General features: G+C 39.3%; 1 protein-coding gene across 1 annotated transcript; it reads right to left on the reverse strand.

The window, feature by feature from the left end:
- Positions 1 to 2,245: 2,245 nt before the first annotated feature.
- On the reverse strand, positions 2,246 to 15,823 carry LOC102110310 (protein-glutamine gamma-glutamyltransferase 5-like). The gene is made up of 13 exons (XM_005517448.2): positions 15,699 to 15,823; positions 13,228 to 13,407; positions 12,656 to 12,898; positions 11,582 to 11,700; positions 10,926 to 11,054; positions 10,511 to 10,688; positions 9,496 to 9,628; positions 8,698 to 8,801; positions 8,353 to 8,595; positions 6,609 to 6,935; positions 5,596 to 5,753; positions 5,152 to 5,285; positions 2,246 to 4,191 (listed from the first exon to the last, which is right to left on the reverse strand). Exons 1-13 carry the CDS (start codon positions 15,703 to 15,705, stop codon positions 2,520 to 2,522), a joined length of 3,627 nt encoding a protein of 1,208 aa, XP_005517505.2. The 5' UTR covers positions 15,706 to 15,823; the 3' UTR covers positions 2,246 to 2,519.
- Positions 15,824 to 17,075: the final 1,252 nt, after the last annotated feature.

Consider the following 17,075-nt stretch of genomic DNA (forward strand, 5'->3'; position numbering starts at 1 on the left):
ACCACATTACTGAATACTGTTAATCTTCAATATAGTTAATACATTAGGCAAAAAAAAAAATAATTTCTTGTGGGTTTTACTGCAAGAAAGTATATTTGAGACAGCCATTTTAGTCTGACTTTGCCAGTCATGGAAAAGAAAAATCACAAACAAACCAAGCCACCACAAAACAAACCAGAAATTTTGTGGAAATCTGAACCATGTTTCCTGACAAAGGAGCTAACTTATAAAATAAGTGAAGCCTTCCTTCCATAAACACTGAAGGAGAGAATTTAAATTCTGTTGTTTTGTGGGCTTTTTGTCATTATTTGTCTAGGGGCTCTTTTTCTTTATTTGTCCACATGTTGTCTGCTCCCTGTGCCCCCACAATGAGTAAGAGACTGTACAATGGACTTTGAAAGGAAACTACAAGCTACCTTTTGTTATGTCATGCTGTATCAGACAACAATAGCCTCAGTGTCATTTCTTCAGTATTAGAATAATTTTGAACTTAAATGTTATTTGAGAATTATGTAGCTACCATGTACTATTAACACTTCTTCCCCCAAAAAAATCCTTTTTTTTTTCTTAAGTAAATACTGCCAGTATCTTTTCTATCACTTCCTCTATACTTCCTCTGCCATCCAAAACTTTGTTCGTTTTGGTATTTCTGTGGATTGAGAGTTTTTCAGAGCAAAGGAAAAGCTCATGCAACAAGTGGAAAGGTTTATTGAGAGTAGAGAGAATGGCTTCATTTTTCCTCTAATATCAAACTGAGTATTTCAGGTAATGTAAGAAATCTATAGATTTTCCCTAACTTCAAATCTTATTCTGAAGCCTTGTTTTCAGACCTTAAGGAAAAGAACAGGAAATTTAACAGAAATGGAGTGGAGGGAAGATTTCTCAAAGCAGTTCACTTGCAGAGATTTAGTCCTCACTTTTTAAGAAGTGTTACTGAAAAACAACAAAAAAGAATGAAACCAAAATAATAGAATGACAGGTGGTTTTTAGATTTCTGTTTTTATTGTCAGTCAGGCAAAGAAATTCTCAGCACATATCTAACACAGACTATTGAAACGGCGTAAAAAAACAAGTCACTGAGTTATGATCACTCAGCTACAATATCCAGACAAATCTTTCTTCTACCATACTCAGAATTACTATGCAGCAGTGTTGGCATGTTCATAGCTACCATCTGACACCACACCTTTTCAAAATCCTCAGGAGGTTACTCAATCTCATCACATAGGGGCAGGAACTACAGTGATACTACTGAAATACTATTGCTACATGGCTGAAGATTCTGCATCACCAGCAAACTTACCTTACCACAAAACCCCACTAACACTTGCTACTAAAATTAATGGACTACTAGAGGAAAATAATGGAGGGATGGGAGGTGTTGTCAGTAACTCCTGACTCCTCATAAAATTCTTATGAGCAAATACAAAATTCAGGGATAGTTTCATTATGACAATGTGTAATTTCAACACCTAAAACACCTGGAGAAGGTTAACACTGGAACAGTACCGTCATCTGAGAAGACACAGTGCATTCTATTCACCTTCCTAACCTTTCAGCTGGGAGGGTTGGGTGTTGGAAAGAAAGGATAACATCATACTTCCTTTTCTAAGTACAGGTCTAGTGACAGACTTTTCCTAGCTGTACTCAATCAAAAAGGCACAGCCGTGGAATTAGAGTTTTTCCTAGTGACCTAAGTGCTTACAAGGTATGTGAGAAAATTTTTGAAATATGCTATATGAAAAACAGTCAGTTGTGACAGCCAATATATTGTATTAATTATTCATTGAGCTTTGCAGAGTTTCTAACCTAACCCCTGGATTCCTGACACTAGGTCAAGAGTAGTAAAGAGTAGTAAAACTAAAATTATTATTAAAAAAAGAAAAAAGGATAAAAAAAAGACGCAGGTAAACTCTTCAGCTGATTTGTAGTGATTCAGTTGCTCTGAGACCTCCACAGTTTTCAGTACTACACAACTAGAGAAGCAGAGTGCACGCAGAACTGACCTAAGCCACAGCAACACTGGGGCTCAGGGGCCCAGTGTATGCTAGGTGAGACATTAAGGCACGTCTGCTGTCACCTCTGCAGCATCCCAAGGACAGCACATTTCATGCAGGGAGAGAGAGATTTGCTACTAGTGCTGTAGCCCAGGGAGATCTAAGAAATGTGCATTGCAAAAAATCAAGAGAAGAGAGAGTGAAGGCACATCATTTATAAAACAGCTTGACTGAGCAAGTAAGTCTGATTTACCTGCACCGTGCCGCTATTGTCACGACGGCTCCGCAGGGAGCACATTCATTTGTCATTTCCACCGTACCATATCTCAAGACATACAAGTATTACATCGAATGCATCCCTCAGCAGTTGGCTCACAGCCTGCTTTCTGGCACAACTCAAATCCATAGATAAATGCTCAGGAGCAGCACGCTGCTCTTCATCACCCTATTTCTAACCTCTTGTAAAGCATCTGCACGCAGGCTTTATTTCACCGGCTTTAGGTTTTCCCAGGTTACTCTCCATTACAGATATTTGCGTCTGAAATAGGTGAGAGTGCTCCTTGTGGGACTCCAGGGCCTGCGGGACCCTGCCAGAGCCAGGGTACTGCCCGAGGGGCACGACCCGGAGCGAGTCAGCGTGGCATAGGCAGAGGGAGAGGTGGAGCGGGGTAGGGTGCTGTAGCCAGAGCGGGACAAGGTGTAGGAGGAGCGGTTCAAGGAGCTGTACGGAGGGCGTGTAAGTGTGCCGTAGGTGGCACGGGTCGAGGAGTAGCCCGAGCGCCCCTCGGGGCTCCACAGCGACCGGGAGGTGGGAGCCCACGTGGAGCCCAAGCGAGTGGTGGTGTCATAGGAAGGGCTCCACTGAGAGCCGCACAGCGAGCGAGACCCGGCGGTGCCCACAAGCTGGGAGATGGAGCGAGAGGTGGGGGCACAGAGGGAGCGGGCTGTGGCACCTGCCAGGGGGCGCGGGGATGGGGAGCACGGGAGGCAGGCGGCGGCTGGCGAGTCCAAGGGCTGAGCGGCGGGCGAGCTGGCAGGGCGGGCCCCCGCGGCCACCAGCGAGGCGGAGGTGGGCGAGCACAGGGAGTGGGCTGCGGGGGGCCCGACTGGGCGGGGGGCTGGAGAGCACAGCGAGTGGGACGCCGGGGGGCCCACGGGCCGGGGGGCCGGGGAGCACAGCGGGCGGGATGCAGAGGCGCTGCCCACCTGCAGCACTGTCGGGGTGCTGCTACGGTCAGCGGCGCGGGGCACTGGGGAAGGCGCCGGGGAGCACATGCCGTGGGCTACCGTGGCACTCAGGGGTTGGGTGGACACGGTGGCCACTGGGCCGCCCGGAGGCTGGGTGGTGGGAGAGGGTGTGGAGCCGCAAACGACGTGTGAGATGGAGGCACCGGGCACTGAAAGGGGAGTTGGAGGCTGCATGGGATTACCGATGGTGTGGACCACTGGGGAGCACATGGAGTAGGATGGAGAAGCAGACATAGGGACCGCCTGCGCTGCTCCACTGGGACTGGGGCCAGCCATGAAGTGGGTCAGCAACGCACTCACCGCATTATTCGCGGGGACAGAGACAGAATAGGACATCGGCCCCCCTCCACCTCCAGAGGGGTGTGTGGGAGCAGGACCTGTCTCAAACACCACTTGAGGCATAGGGGTGCAAACAGGGTTGGATGCTGGGGCCGGCATGGAGCCATACATGGATGGAGGCATTGGGGCACTCGCAGCAGGAGGTACAGTCTCACATACGACACGGAAGCCAGGATCGCATCCCATCTCAAAACCAGGATTGATGCTTGGATTGAAGCCTTGGTTGCAGATGGAATTGCATAAAGGATGGCCTGCAGGGAGGTACACGAAATCGTACACAGGCTGCCCCCCTGCGCTGCAGTTTGGGTTGCACACTGGGATACAGATATATTCACACATGGAGTTGAACGCAGGGTCTGCCACAGGGACAGGCCCAGAGCCGTTCATGGGGACGGAGCCATTCTCACACGCTGGGAGTGACCCGTTCTGGCTGATGGGCAGGACACCATTCTGGCCTGCGGAGCAGCACACTTCAGCTTTGGCACATCCCTTGCAGTAGGCAAACTTGTGGCACCCAAGGTTGGCCAGGAGCCGGTGACTGCCAAGCCTGTAAGGTGTGAACTCCACGATGGTCCGTGCCTGTTGGTTGGATGCCAGCGTTCCCAAACTGGAGTAAGATAAAGAAAAGAATTAGGATCCTAATCCTTAGCGCTCAGAGACCTAAGCACTACAAGATGAGTGCACAAAATTAAGTTTGATTTGTTATGACGTATTTTAGAAATGAACTGTTATGACAACTTTGTTATTCTTGTCTTCTTCCAAAAAACCCCATATTCTCTGTTGTGAAAAGTATGTTAAAAACTTTTGTCCCAAAAAATTTGGAAGACTCCCATAGCCAGTTCTGTAATTGGAACTGGAAAATCATTTGTGATACTGACTTGAATTCTTAAAAAATGTGGCACCCTTCTGTCTAAAAGGTGTATTTATTGCTTACCATTTCCAGCAGTTTGACAGGGCAGCTTTGTGGAATCCAGTTCATTACTATTCAGTGAGAACAATTCTTAACTTCTTGCCCTCAAAACTAGTCATACTTTTGTCAGTTCTCCTTGTCATGAAGAGAAGCAATGCATATTAATGAACATCTACTTTTCCTAGAATGTTACAGCATCTTGGAAGTTTCCAGTTTCCTGTGATTAACTTGTTATGAGCTTAGTATGCATATTGCTATTTCTCACTGTCGTTCACTAATTGTTCCTATATGTGGTTAGTGCCAGTTCATGAATATTTAGAGGAATTTTATTGTAAACTCAATATGAATGCAAGAGACGAGGGACCCAGCTAGTACTTCTTGTAAAGACAAGTGTGTAGACAGATATTTGGTGCACCCACTTAAATTAAATCTTGAGAAAAATGAAGCAGTGTCATTCCTTGCCAGCTTTAAATTACCATCAGTTTTAAGAGGAGTGAGGCTTTTAATGGAATCTCAAAGTAATAAGAGGCAAAATGTCTTGTTCATGTGCTAAACGCCAAAAATATCAGAACTATTGTCTCTCTCAAAACCCATCCTGAACTTGCACACCTCAGTCACCCCCAATATTATCCCCATTTCAAGAACTGATGAACTTACTCAATGGTCATTGGCTCTTTGAATAAACCACAGCCTTCTAATGTCATTACACAATTCTTCATATCTTCCTGCAGAGGATTACAGAAGGAGATCTCTGCAGTACATGGTACTTTCAGTCTGGGTTGGCTCAGTAGCTATTTAAAAAAGAAACAAACACATTTTATGTTTTTTAATCCTTACAAAACTGACAATGAGGTAAATAAATGGAAGGAAACAAAATTTTAAAAGAATTAATAATACACATTGCTTCTATGATCTCAATACATTACTAAGTAAATTGTTTTACTTTAAAAATCACATCAATCTTGCTATTAAAAAAAAAAAGGCAATAAGATAAAAGAAAAATGTAAAGTATTTCAAGTTTATTTGCATTGTACTTAGGAAGTGGCAAATAAGAGTCCCCAGGTCTGTTCCTTAGATACCAAATTCCATAAAGTTTCTTACCTTTACAATAACAGGTGGTCTGTTGACCACAATATCCCTGCTCACCATCAGAACTTCTCCACACTCTGGGTCTGAGACAGCAACTACTTTCATAATGTTGTGATCACAGAGATAAGGTCCATATTGATTATATGATATACACAGCGGAATTTTTTTCACTGTAAAACAAATTTATTTCTTTATTTTTCTGAGTTTTTTTATTAATACTCTTACTTTCCTTCCTCATAAAGTTTAACTCACTCTTACAATGGCTTAATTAAATATTAAGTTATCATGGCATCTTTGAAAATAGACAGAAGTTTTCCTGACTTAGGGTGATTCATTGCTATCTTCAGCAATCAATTTTACAGTTTTCATCTATCAGTGAATTTGCAAGATTAGTGGGTGGTGGTGATGATGATAATTATTAAGCAAAATTTGGAAATTGTTCCTTCCAGTGGAAATCTTAAAGCAATAATTAAAATACAGGCAAATTAAAGCCTCATAAAATAGAATTTTAATATCAGTATGAAATTTTGTCTTATGTAGTTTAATTAAAGGGATCCTGTTTCTTCCAGAAAAAGACATAAACCATGGAAACAGGTTTTTATATTCTGCTACACATCTGCACTTCCCAGCATATGGTATGTCTAGGTGGTCTAAGCAAGTGTTTTACACTGGCTGATATCTTTGGGTCAAAGAAAGCATTGTTGTTCTGATAGAGAATTGCAGATTTGCAGCATTATCTTTGTATTGAGTATAAGGTCCAGAACTGATATTTTAATGAAACAATTTTTTAAACTATCATAAGAATCTCTAAACCTTGAGAAATTAAGGAAAGACTACAATTTACCTGTCACCATACATGTAGTATTGACATTATGTTGATTTTTGAGAGATCACCCTAAAGGGAATTCAGCTGTCGATACTTAACACTGTACACATTCACTTCCCACCACTGTTAGGAAGTCTCCACAAATCCTGAAAACTATCTCCTAAAAAGAACAGGGTATTATAGAATTTCACCCTCTTACCTTCCCTTGGACCCAATGTGACATTCACACAGTCTTTCCAAAATTGATCCATTGGACAACCACTGTAGGTTATAATTTGTGCGCACAAATTAAACTTCAGAGTTTTGGTCTCATTACGCAAATTTTCGAGCAGCCAGTTCAGTTGGACATCTTCACCATACATTGGGCAGTTAGCCATCTTTAACCTCATGTTAACTCCTGAGTCGCTCAAAAATGGGTTTTTCAGAGATGATAACTCTCTGTCAATATGACAGTTTGAAGCATTGCAATACCCTGGGTGAATTCTTCTGTAAGCCCGGTAATAGGCTTCTTTGTTTTTCACAGAACCTGATAAAGAAGATATATGATAATGAATCTGCTGGAGGCACAAGAACCCTATTATTATTCTACCCAAATAATAAAGATAATTAAATTTATTGCTTCTTCTTCCTGGAATCCAAAGTAGCAGGTTGCTGTAGAACAAATGCACCAGATAATGAAATATGAGATACAGCAGACTGAATGCACAGAAGAAAATAAACACCTCAGGGGGAAAAAAAAATTAAAACCTTATTTTACTTTTAAGTAGTTAAATATAAAAATGGTCATGTAAATCTTAAAATGCATAGTTAGTACAAAACTCAAAATATAATTCTTTAAAAGGATAAGGGTGAATATTAGATGCTACCATTCAAAAGACGAAATATGCCATTAAAACAAAGAAACTATAGTTTTCCAACCGAGCAACAAAAAATAAACTAAAAAAACCCACAGAGCTTGCAAATGTACAATCAGCTGTGATCTACTGTCCATTCCCTAATGCAATTTTGATGGTTGAACTCCTCCCATCTACTGAAATATGAAAATCAGTAATCCATGGCCCAAAGAACAGCAGAATATGCTAAAAATACATGAATTTAGTAAGTAGGCATATTTTCTGACAGACCTACTACAAGAAGCAAAAAGTAAGGTGTTAGTCCTAGGTTTAGAATAATTTGTGGGGTTTTTTTCAGATTTTCTTGAGTCTGCCAATATTTTAAATTACTTTAAAGGTGAGATCAAAACATATACGTACAAACACTGTTATTTAAAGGGCTGGAATGCATGTCCTGTAAGGAGCAGCTAAGAGTTTTGGCTTTGTCTAGTTTGGAGAAAAGGAGGCTAAGCAGTGATCTCATTGTTCTTCCCGGCTTCCTGAGAAAAGGAAGTGGAAGCGGAGGTGCCGAGTTCTTTTTCCTGGTGTCCAGTCACAGGAAGCATGGGAATGGTTCAAACTTGTGCTAGGGAAAGTTTAGACTAGACATTAGGAAAAATTTCTTTATTGTGAGGCTGGTCAAACACTAGAACAGGCTTCCTAGAGAGGTGGTTGATGGGCCATGGTTGTCAGTGTCTTAAGAAGAGGTATTTAATAGTATGTTTCAACTTTCAGTCAGTCCTGACATGTGAGGCTGTTGGATGAGATGGTCATTGTCAGTCCTTCCATCTAAAATATCGTATCGTATCGTATCGTATCGTATCGTATCGTATCCTATCATATCCTATCCTATCCTATCCTAGCCTATATCCTATCCTATCCTAATTAGTATGTGCTTTGTTGTAATTGTCTAAATATATTTAAAAGTTTTAAAATCTAAATCTTTAAAGAGAAAAGCATCTGCCTCTTTCTCAGAAATGAAAACACAATTTCAGATTATTTTGCACATTTAAACACAGGAGAGATTACTTTGATACTTCCTCTAACCCATTTAATATGTTTTCAACTTACCTAGTTCATACTTGTAAGCTCCAGTGATGTCTTCAAATTGCTCACTGCCAACACTCTTGGTGATTAGACGTTGTCCACATGGCCATGTGTCACAGAAAAATTTTGTTCTTTTGGCATTGTTTTGGGAAAGCCAGCCAACATAGTTTGAATTTACTCGAGAAAACATATGATGACCATCATAATCCAAGTCCAGTTCCCCTTCCCTGATGCTTCGAACCCATGTAGGACCACTGCAAGCTGAACCTAAACCGGAGAACAAAAATGTTATGACGCATCATAACCCGAGTAGTAGGGAATCTCAGCAACATAATCTGAGGAAAGTGATTCCAACTATAGTAAAGTTACCTCTGCCTGTTTCCAGAGGTGTTGGATCCAGGCACTGCCAGTCACCGCAGCACTGATTAATGTCTCTGCGAGCCATCCAAGACTCATTCCAGCAGTGGTATCGCCTGTAGAATGAAGGAATATATGATTAAAGATGTCCCTTGGATTAATGTTTAATGCCTATGACTGAGGAAAACCATGTCCATGATAATCTTTCAATCAACTGAAGATTTTGTATGTCTTAACACTGTTAATGATGTTTATGACAGGAGTGGTTTTGTTTGCTTTATATCACTCAGACTGGAAATATGTTCCAGAACCCCACAGACCTGATTGCAAAATATGTTTCCTTGAGATGGTAACATGACACCACAGTTCTTTTGTTTAACAGGAATTAAAAGGTTTATAAGAATGAACCAATCCATTACAAGGAACATCAGGAGGACAAGAGAGGTATCAACCAAGTGATTATGACTGAAGATAAAAGTCCAAATTAATGATAAATTTTCCCTAGCATTTCATAATCTACTTTTACAGCTCCTAAGTTTGATGGCCTTATTCTTGTTAGCTGAGAAGGGTAAGTAGGAAGCACGGATTCTCACAAGAGGTGTTGATTTTTTCCTTTTTAAAATCTACATTGAGTAGACTGCCTCTTTAGTAATTTCATGGTTTTGAAATGCATTATTAGGAAACTGAAGACCATAACCCCACTAAAGAAAGACATACACCAAAGAAACACTGATCTGCTAAATTCATACCAGTTTTCCTATGAAATAACTTTTTAAAAGGGCAAAAGAGCTTTATATTTTTCTTACTTACCATAGCTTGTCTTTGCCACATAGGTTTTTACCAGTAGTGTCAAAAATCTCATTGATTCCAAGGGGATTCTCAATTGAGCAAGGAAAACAGAAGCTTGTGACAACACGGCTTGGAATTCCCAAACACCTCATCACTGTAAGAAAAAAAATATGAATGAATCATTACAAATCACAATTAATCAGGCAAATCCTTCACTTATTTTATAAATAATTATCTTATATTCTAATTTGCAGTTATAGAAACACAGTGGACAGGAAGCAATATTTGGGACGCAGTATCTTCAAAATTCTTTTTAGTTCTTGAAAAGCAGTTTGAAAAACCAGATGTTTTAATCATTTAATGTTCAGAAATCATTAACCTGATTCTCCATTAATAAAACATAATTTTTTTTTTAATAAATATTATGGTACATATAGATTCATCTACAGGACTTAAATTAAACTTTCTTCACTCAATGTAGAAGCAGGTTCAGTAGATAAATGAAGTTGGAACTTAGATCTTCTGTCTGTAGAGTTTAGTGCACTTTTATCTAATCTTTTGCATTAAAAGGAAAATATAGCCTAATGCTTTTGTGTTTTGGAGGAGACATTACTAGAGGTCTTCCTGTTCATAACTTAGTGTTTTTTCTCATCCTTCAAACATCACCCAAAGCATACATTTTGGCTCCACAATGGGGTTGTACTAGATGACCTTTAAAGGTCTCTTCCAACCTCAGCTATTCTATGATTCAGTGATGCTGCACTTGTGCTTTCTGTGTTTTAATAAAAATTTCAATATTGATAACTTCATAATATGAAGGTCACAGAGAAGATGGAACTACTTCTTTTCTTGCTCTTCAGCCTGTATAGGAATGCAAAAGGTTGATAATAAACACTATATCTGGAGCATATTCTTTTCCAGTAAAATGCTTATGAGTTAAATACTTCAAGTAATTTTTAAGGTCAGGGGTTTTTGATCCTTGTTTTCTCTCTTCTTTTATCTATAAACAAGGTAAGGGCAAACTGAAATATCATACCTGTGCACATTACTGAAGCAAGAGATCCACAGTACCCATATCTGACCGGCCTGCATCTGCCACTGTACCACTGCTGTAGAATAGGGACGCTTCCATTCCAGGAAAATGGCTTTGTTCCTTTCAGGTAATCATTGTTTTCTGGAATCTTCATGATACTGCTAGTGGTATGGCTGCTTATCTAAAAAGAAAAAAGAAAAACAAACTTTTCAAATAGCCAACCATGTGTTCACGTTCTAAACATGTCTCAAAATCAGCAGAGATTAGCGTTACAAGTTTAACTTTCCTGTGAATCTGAGCACAGAAAGGATTTTTCCTCCTCCCCTGCTGTATTAGATTAATGTGCAGTTCATCCTTCTACAGTATAATGTAGTGTGACATTATCTATTCAGAGGTCTCACACCCCCACAGATCTTACCATGTGATTCACCACCATGCTGACATGCACAGGGTCATTACGCCAACAGTGGTCACGATCAGAGCCGTGATGGTAACTTGCACCCATATCTAAGATCTTCAAGCAGATATCCAGAATCCCATCTTCAAACTGAGGAAAAAGAGGTTAACATAGGCATCATGGTATGCTGACGTTGCTAAAGTACCTTTCTTATCAATAATCTAGTCTTTTTCACTTAAATGAGCTGCCCTCTCTCCTCTCCTGCCCTTTTTTCTTTTATTCTCTTTTTTTTCTTTTGTTAAATCAAGCACAGCTCCTAGTGGTCTGCATGGTGTTGCCTATCTGCCCGAAGGAAAACCAAAGGCAAAACCATGTCATTTTTACTTATGTTTAACCAATGGAATAATTTTCCTTCAGAAGCACAATATTTGTTTCATCTGTTCCCAGAACATTCTGCAATTTCCCTCATTTTACTAGATAAAGCTTTGGTCCGGTTATTTGGACTACAGTGAAATTCTCAGACATTTTGGTTTGTGTATGCATAGTCTGTACTGATCCTAAAAACCTTTGCACTACAAATAGAGCATACACTTCTGAAAAAATACAAAAATACATACAACACTTCATCTTTGAGTATATGGATGACATCTATTTTTGAGCAAGTGTTAAAAAAGTACCTGTCCAAAGTGCCATGGTCGAGAGGTTATGTGCTTGTGAACTCCTTCATACAGTATTCCATGTTCATTCAGAATGTATTCTTCTCTATGGGCCTGACTGTCCAAATACACAGGGTCATCTGGAAAAGATGAAGAGCTTTCATTCAGACAAAATGTACCTTAATAGTACTTCTGTGTTTCTGCATCACTGTATCCCTCTTTCCTTTCCTACCAGTTTTTGATTTATACTTTTAAGGATGTTGAAGGCTATGGGCTCTTCAAGCATTCACAGACAATTCATTCCTAGTTAGGCCAGATATCTTTATTAAGTCTCTCCCTGCTGCAGGACATATGAATGGAAGAGCCTGAAATTTATCTTCACACTAAGCTGTTCTACAAGTCAAACACTCAGCACATAGGGTTGTGTATCTGACTTAGATCAAATCAGCACAGACAATGTGAATATTTGTCATGTAATGATTTTGGCAAGGTCATACAGACTCCAGAATTCCTTTCTACCAGAGCCAGATCTACAGAATTTATTTTGTATTTGTACTATGTTATTTTATGATGATAACATAGGATTCACAGAATTACAAAGTGGTTGAGGCTGGAAAGGTGCCTCTGGAGGTGATCTGGTCCAACCTCCAGCCAGTTTCCCAGCCCACATCCAGATGGCTTTTGAATATCTCCTAGAATGGAGACTCCACAACCTCTCTGGATACCTGTGCTAGTGCTCAGTCACTCTCACAGCAAAAATGTGTTTCTGATGAATAGAGAAATCTTCCCAATGCTTTCTATCCTGTCAAGACACTGTAAAAGTTCTGGGAAAAAATTATACTCCACCCCTACTACCACTAAGAAAACAAATCAAAACAATGGCTTGAGACAGTCTTGAACTTGGAGGAAAAAAATTTAAAATAACAAAATTAAATCTCTCCTTGATTCTTATTCTTTCTGTAACTACATCTTTTACATAGCAGCTAAATAATAAATATGTTCAACAGCTTTACTCTTTTTCTTAAAACAGTTAACAATCTTAAACCAGCTATTTTTCTTAAAACAATATGATTATCACTAGATAATCATTCTTACCTGCACACCAAGGATTAAAAAGGACATAAAAATCTCCAAGACACCGCTGATATGTGTGACCACAAGATGTGATTTGCATATTGAGAATATAACGGCCAATGCAGACACTGGAGGGAGGAAACACGCTGATACTGATGCATTTTGGCTGATGAACTTTGTAGGAAGCACTCCAACAGGTTTGATCCAGACATCTGCCCATTGGGAAGGTGCATTTTGTCTCATTTGATTCACAGGGTCTGAGGCCTGTTCAGGAAAATAAAAACCACTTCCATCAGACTACTAAACCAAGCACATGTAAAAGGGGAGCAATTTGCTTAAGGCATCATTTGCAAGGCGAAGCTCCCAAGGGTGGATTTCTTTTCCACTTGTCACTTCTCTAGCAGAGTGAGAAAACTTTACATGTTAGAAGAACTGCCTGATTTCCTGATTTAGGGGAAGGTAGTCTTTTCACATGGAACATGAGTAGGTTATGGGAATATGAAGATTATGACAGAAGTCTTTTGAAGACTATGGGAAATATTATTAACCAGCAAAGGACTAGGAAAGACTACAAAGTGTTTGGGAGTGACTACCTGTCTCCACGGTGAAAACAGCCTGGTCCACGGAGTCATCCCATTCCCGATTTTGGAAACGAGCATAAAAGCTGAAGGCTTGCCCTCTCCTTATTATTTGTCTGTCAGTTCCGAAGAAATGGGTATTATGTATTTGACAGTTGGAAGGACAGTTCAAGTCGACTTCTCCCAGCTCAATAACTGCAGGACAGAGAAAGGAGCACAAAGAAAAAGGCCCATATAATTAGCTTCCCAACTCTGACTGTGGTTGAGATTAGGTGAAAGAGGAGACAATGATGAAAGACAGAGAAAACTCTTTCAAAATTCATTCAAGACTGTTCAAATTCAGCAAGACTGAAATTGAGACATACATCCATAAAAGTTCCTTTACAAGTTCAACACTTTCCTAGCTTGCAGATGGAAACTTGTCTAACTCTTTGATTTTAAAAGCAGTGCTACAAGTTCCATTTCTTTTAAATTGTGCCTGATTGTATCATAAATACCTGATGCTAAAGGACAATATTAGTGTCTCTACTTGAAAAGTTGACTTTGCATTGTAATATTCTCTCTGCACATTAAAACATACTGTCTACAGACAGTTACAGTTTTGCACATGTTATCATTTGAAATGTTTGCATTTGTTTTATAAAATAAATTAAAAATTCAATAGAAAAAATAAAAAACATGATAACATGTGCATGTGTTTGAAAGCTTAAGTGGCACTCTAAATGATTTATGAAAAAAAGAGATATGTATAAATATCTACCCAAAACTTTAAATAATTTGAAAGACGCACGCAAATGTCTCACTCTGTACTCCCAAAGTCATAAAAAAGTTTGCAGATATCTTTGAGAAACTTAATGGAAAAGGAAATATTCACAAATTGTGACATTTTAAAATGCTGACAATCCAGGTGCTGTGATTATCTTGACAAAAATCTTGGCTGATTCCCCCTTAGGCATCCTGTCTGCATATCAGTCATTTCATAGGAGTAATTATGACACTGGTGCCAGAAGGATGGGTGGCAACATTCATCTCCATTTATTTGCATACAACATTTTATTTTCCAAAGTTCTTCACTCTAATTGAAGACGATGGGAGCTACAGATTCTCAGCAGTTTTGGAAACTGTTTTTACTGATGTACAAAGTCTTGTATATTATCATAATTTTAGAGAGTGAAATTTGGTCCTGCTAAGCCCACAGAAAGATCTAACAATACAATTTCTCTAACTACATGGGTACTTCACCGAATACAGAATTAATATTTAAGGGAAAATAATTTTTCCCATCCAGATCCAATGGTGTATCCACATGAGGGGACACTCATAGCTAAGATAGCTAAGCCCTTGGGAACAGGACATTTTTAATACAAAAAAGTGTTAAGTGAGGCAGTGGGGGAAGGGAAGGGGGCAGAATAGGTACAGAAGAGGCAAAAAAAAAAAAAAAAAAAAAGCATTTTTTTCTGATTTGTTTTCCTTGACTAAAAATAATCTTATTTCTCATCTAACTATTTAAGTTTGGTAATGCATTGGTCATTCAGATGCAACAAATGCAGAGCTGAGTGCTACCGATGATAAAAAATTGCACACAATCAACAGTAACCAAAAAATACAGGAGTGCATTACAGCATTATTGCTCATGAATACAACATACCTGCCAACAAGAAAGAGCAACAGAATTGAACTGAAAATCTCATATCTTAATGACTGTTGTCAACCATAACACAAAGAATTCTGGTCAAAACAAAAGTTCTTATAGCACACATGGCAAATTCCTGCAGTCAAGAACACTGAAAGAACCTGATCCTTGCCTGGTCTCTGGAGGTGTTTGTAAACCAAGACAACTACTCTTCATCCACTCAGTAATCCAGCTGAACTGGAACATCAGGGAGCTGAGATACTACGTTTCCCAGGGAAGTTCTCTAAAGTCAGCCCACAGTTTGCTTATCAGATTTAAGTATTGCAACTGGATCACAAAGGAGCTAATGATTGCTTTCTTAAGCATAGACAGCTCAGAAAAAATATGAAAGGCAATTCAGTTTCACATTTCTTACTGGTTTTCTGCCTCTGGTAGAAACCTGACCATCAATACCAGCCACAGGTTTTTCTCTATCAATTCATATTTTTTCTTCATTCAAGACAGAATACTTCAGGTATCCATTGGAAGATAATTATTTCTAGTATGAGAATACTGAAACCTAGCATTCTGTAACTTATGCTGGAAATAAAATTTATTCTTTTCCATGCTATTTCCTGTTTTCAGAATTGGCTGCCGTTTCACTAAATCTTTTCCATAGCTCTTTTTCCTTCATAGTAGTTTTTTTCAAAAGTTGTTTTTTCCCTTTTCTCACTAGTTCCACAAAGAACATCCTAACATGCAAGTAATCCCTACACAAAAATACGTGCAATTTTTTCGGTCTGTACACATGATCATTTAATTATTTCTGTGTTCAGTCCTGGTTTAAGGGATATTAAAGTTTCAAGACACTTACCTTCCATTTTTCTTCTACATGTACTGGTATCTGAAGCACAGTACTGGTGGAGATACCAGCTCCTCAGCAAGACGCACTGCAAGGTCTGGCTGATCTCCTCTGCCAACCAACCTAATTTCCTCTCAGTAACACTTATATTCAGAACTAAGAGGCTGTCACATGTGTTGCATCAACAAAATACTTGTTTTAAAAGAGGCCCCACCCATGTGTCTACTGATGCTCATAAATGATTCATTTTAACTTCCAGCATTATTAGGGAGAGTCCTGCGGCTGAATGGAGGGAAGAGATCATGGCACCTATAGCACACTGCTCTTGGTGTCCCACAGCTTGCCCTGTCTCCAAAATCCTTTAAAGCCAGGATGAATCTAAACACATTTCAGGGTTAGCCATTATTTGTAGCCATACAAAGTTGCCAGCACCTACTGTTCCCTTCTGGCTAGACATCTTCAGACAGCTATGGAAAACAATAAGGCACACTAGGCTAAAGCTGAATTTACACTCTCAGAATATGGTAAACATTGGACATTTTTAGCGTAATAAAAGCAGAAAGCGCAGCTTTCAGCAAGTCTGCACAGCACTCCCTCTGAGGGGAGGTCAGAACAAAATGATCAGTTACAAACTTTTCCAGCTAAATTGTAAAATATGCAGACAGCATGCACTAAATTGAAGTTGACAATGAAATTTAACCTAAAAATTGTTTATACTTCATATGTATTTGTTTACTAGCATACAATTTTGCAGCTTACTTAGCTTACTCCACCTCCCTTCCCCTGAAATTTTGAAAACCATTTCCAACAGTACCTGCGAACAAAAACCATGTTAATGTGTTAACACAAAATTTGTGCTATTTTATTTAGGTTCCAATCATATTTAATAAAATGAAACAAAACAACCACAACAGTGCTCTCTTTGCACTCTCGGTGATGAATACTTTAGCCTGCAAATAGAAGACATGGACTGAAATTTCTTCTGGCAAAACCAGAATGAACATGTGGTACTAGTTTCCTCCTATCCTTCTTATGCCTCTATGCCAAGCTTTACTCCAAAAGCTATCTTTTGAATCCCTCAAAGTTATACTTTGGATTGAAAAAAATGTAACCCTAAAATAAAACAATATGTAACCCCAGACAAACCAAGAAAAACGAAACACAAAAATCATTCATTGAGATAGAAAGATTCAGACACAATGACTGAAGTTCAGTGATTTGCATAACTGCCTGGATTCTAGACAGTGCTTTAAGAAATCATGGAATGAAAAAGCTTAGCAAACAGTGAAATAACTTAGTAAGCATAGCCTAACAGCTCAGGTATTGTGAAATAACTTCAGAGAAATTAAAGCAAAGAAAAAAAATCAGCACATCAACAGTGGGTTTGGA

Source organism: Pseudopodoces humilis, chromosome 1 (genome assembly GCF_049639895.1).
Source record: "Pseudopodoces humilis isolate 2021_Gansu_Grassland_sample_001 chromosome 1, ASM4963989v1, whole genome shotgun sequence".
Lineage (NCBI taxonomy): Eukaryota > Metazoa > Chordata > Aves > Passeriformes > Paridae > Pseudopodoces > Pseudopodoces humilis.

What these genes read in the sequence shown, in the direction of transcription:
- LOC102110310 (XM_005517448.2), bottom strand. An exon ending in TTTTAATCCTTGGTGTGCAG is followed by an intron (nt 11,701 to 12,655) that starts GTAAGAATGATT and finishes CATCTTTTCCAG; the next exon opens with ATGACCCTGTGTATTTGGAC. An exon ending in TGTGGCAAAGACAAGCTATG is followed by an intron (nt 8,802 to 9,495) that starts GTAAGTAAGAAA and finishes TTCATTCTACAG; the next exon opens with GCGATACCACTGCTGGAATG.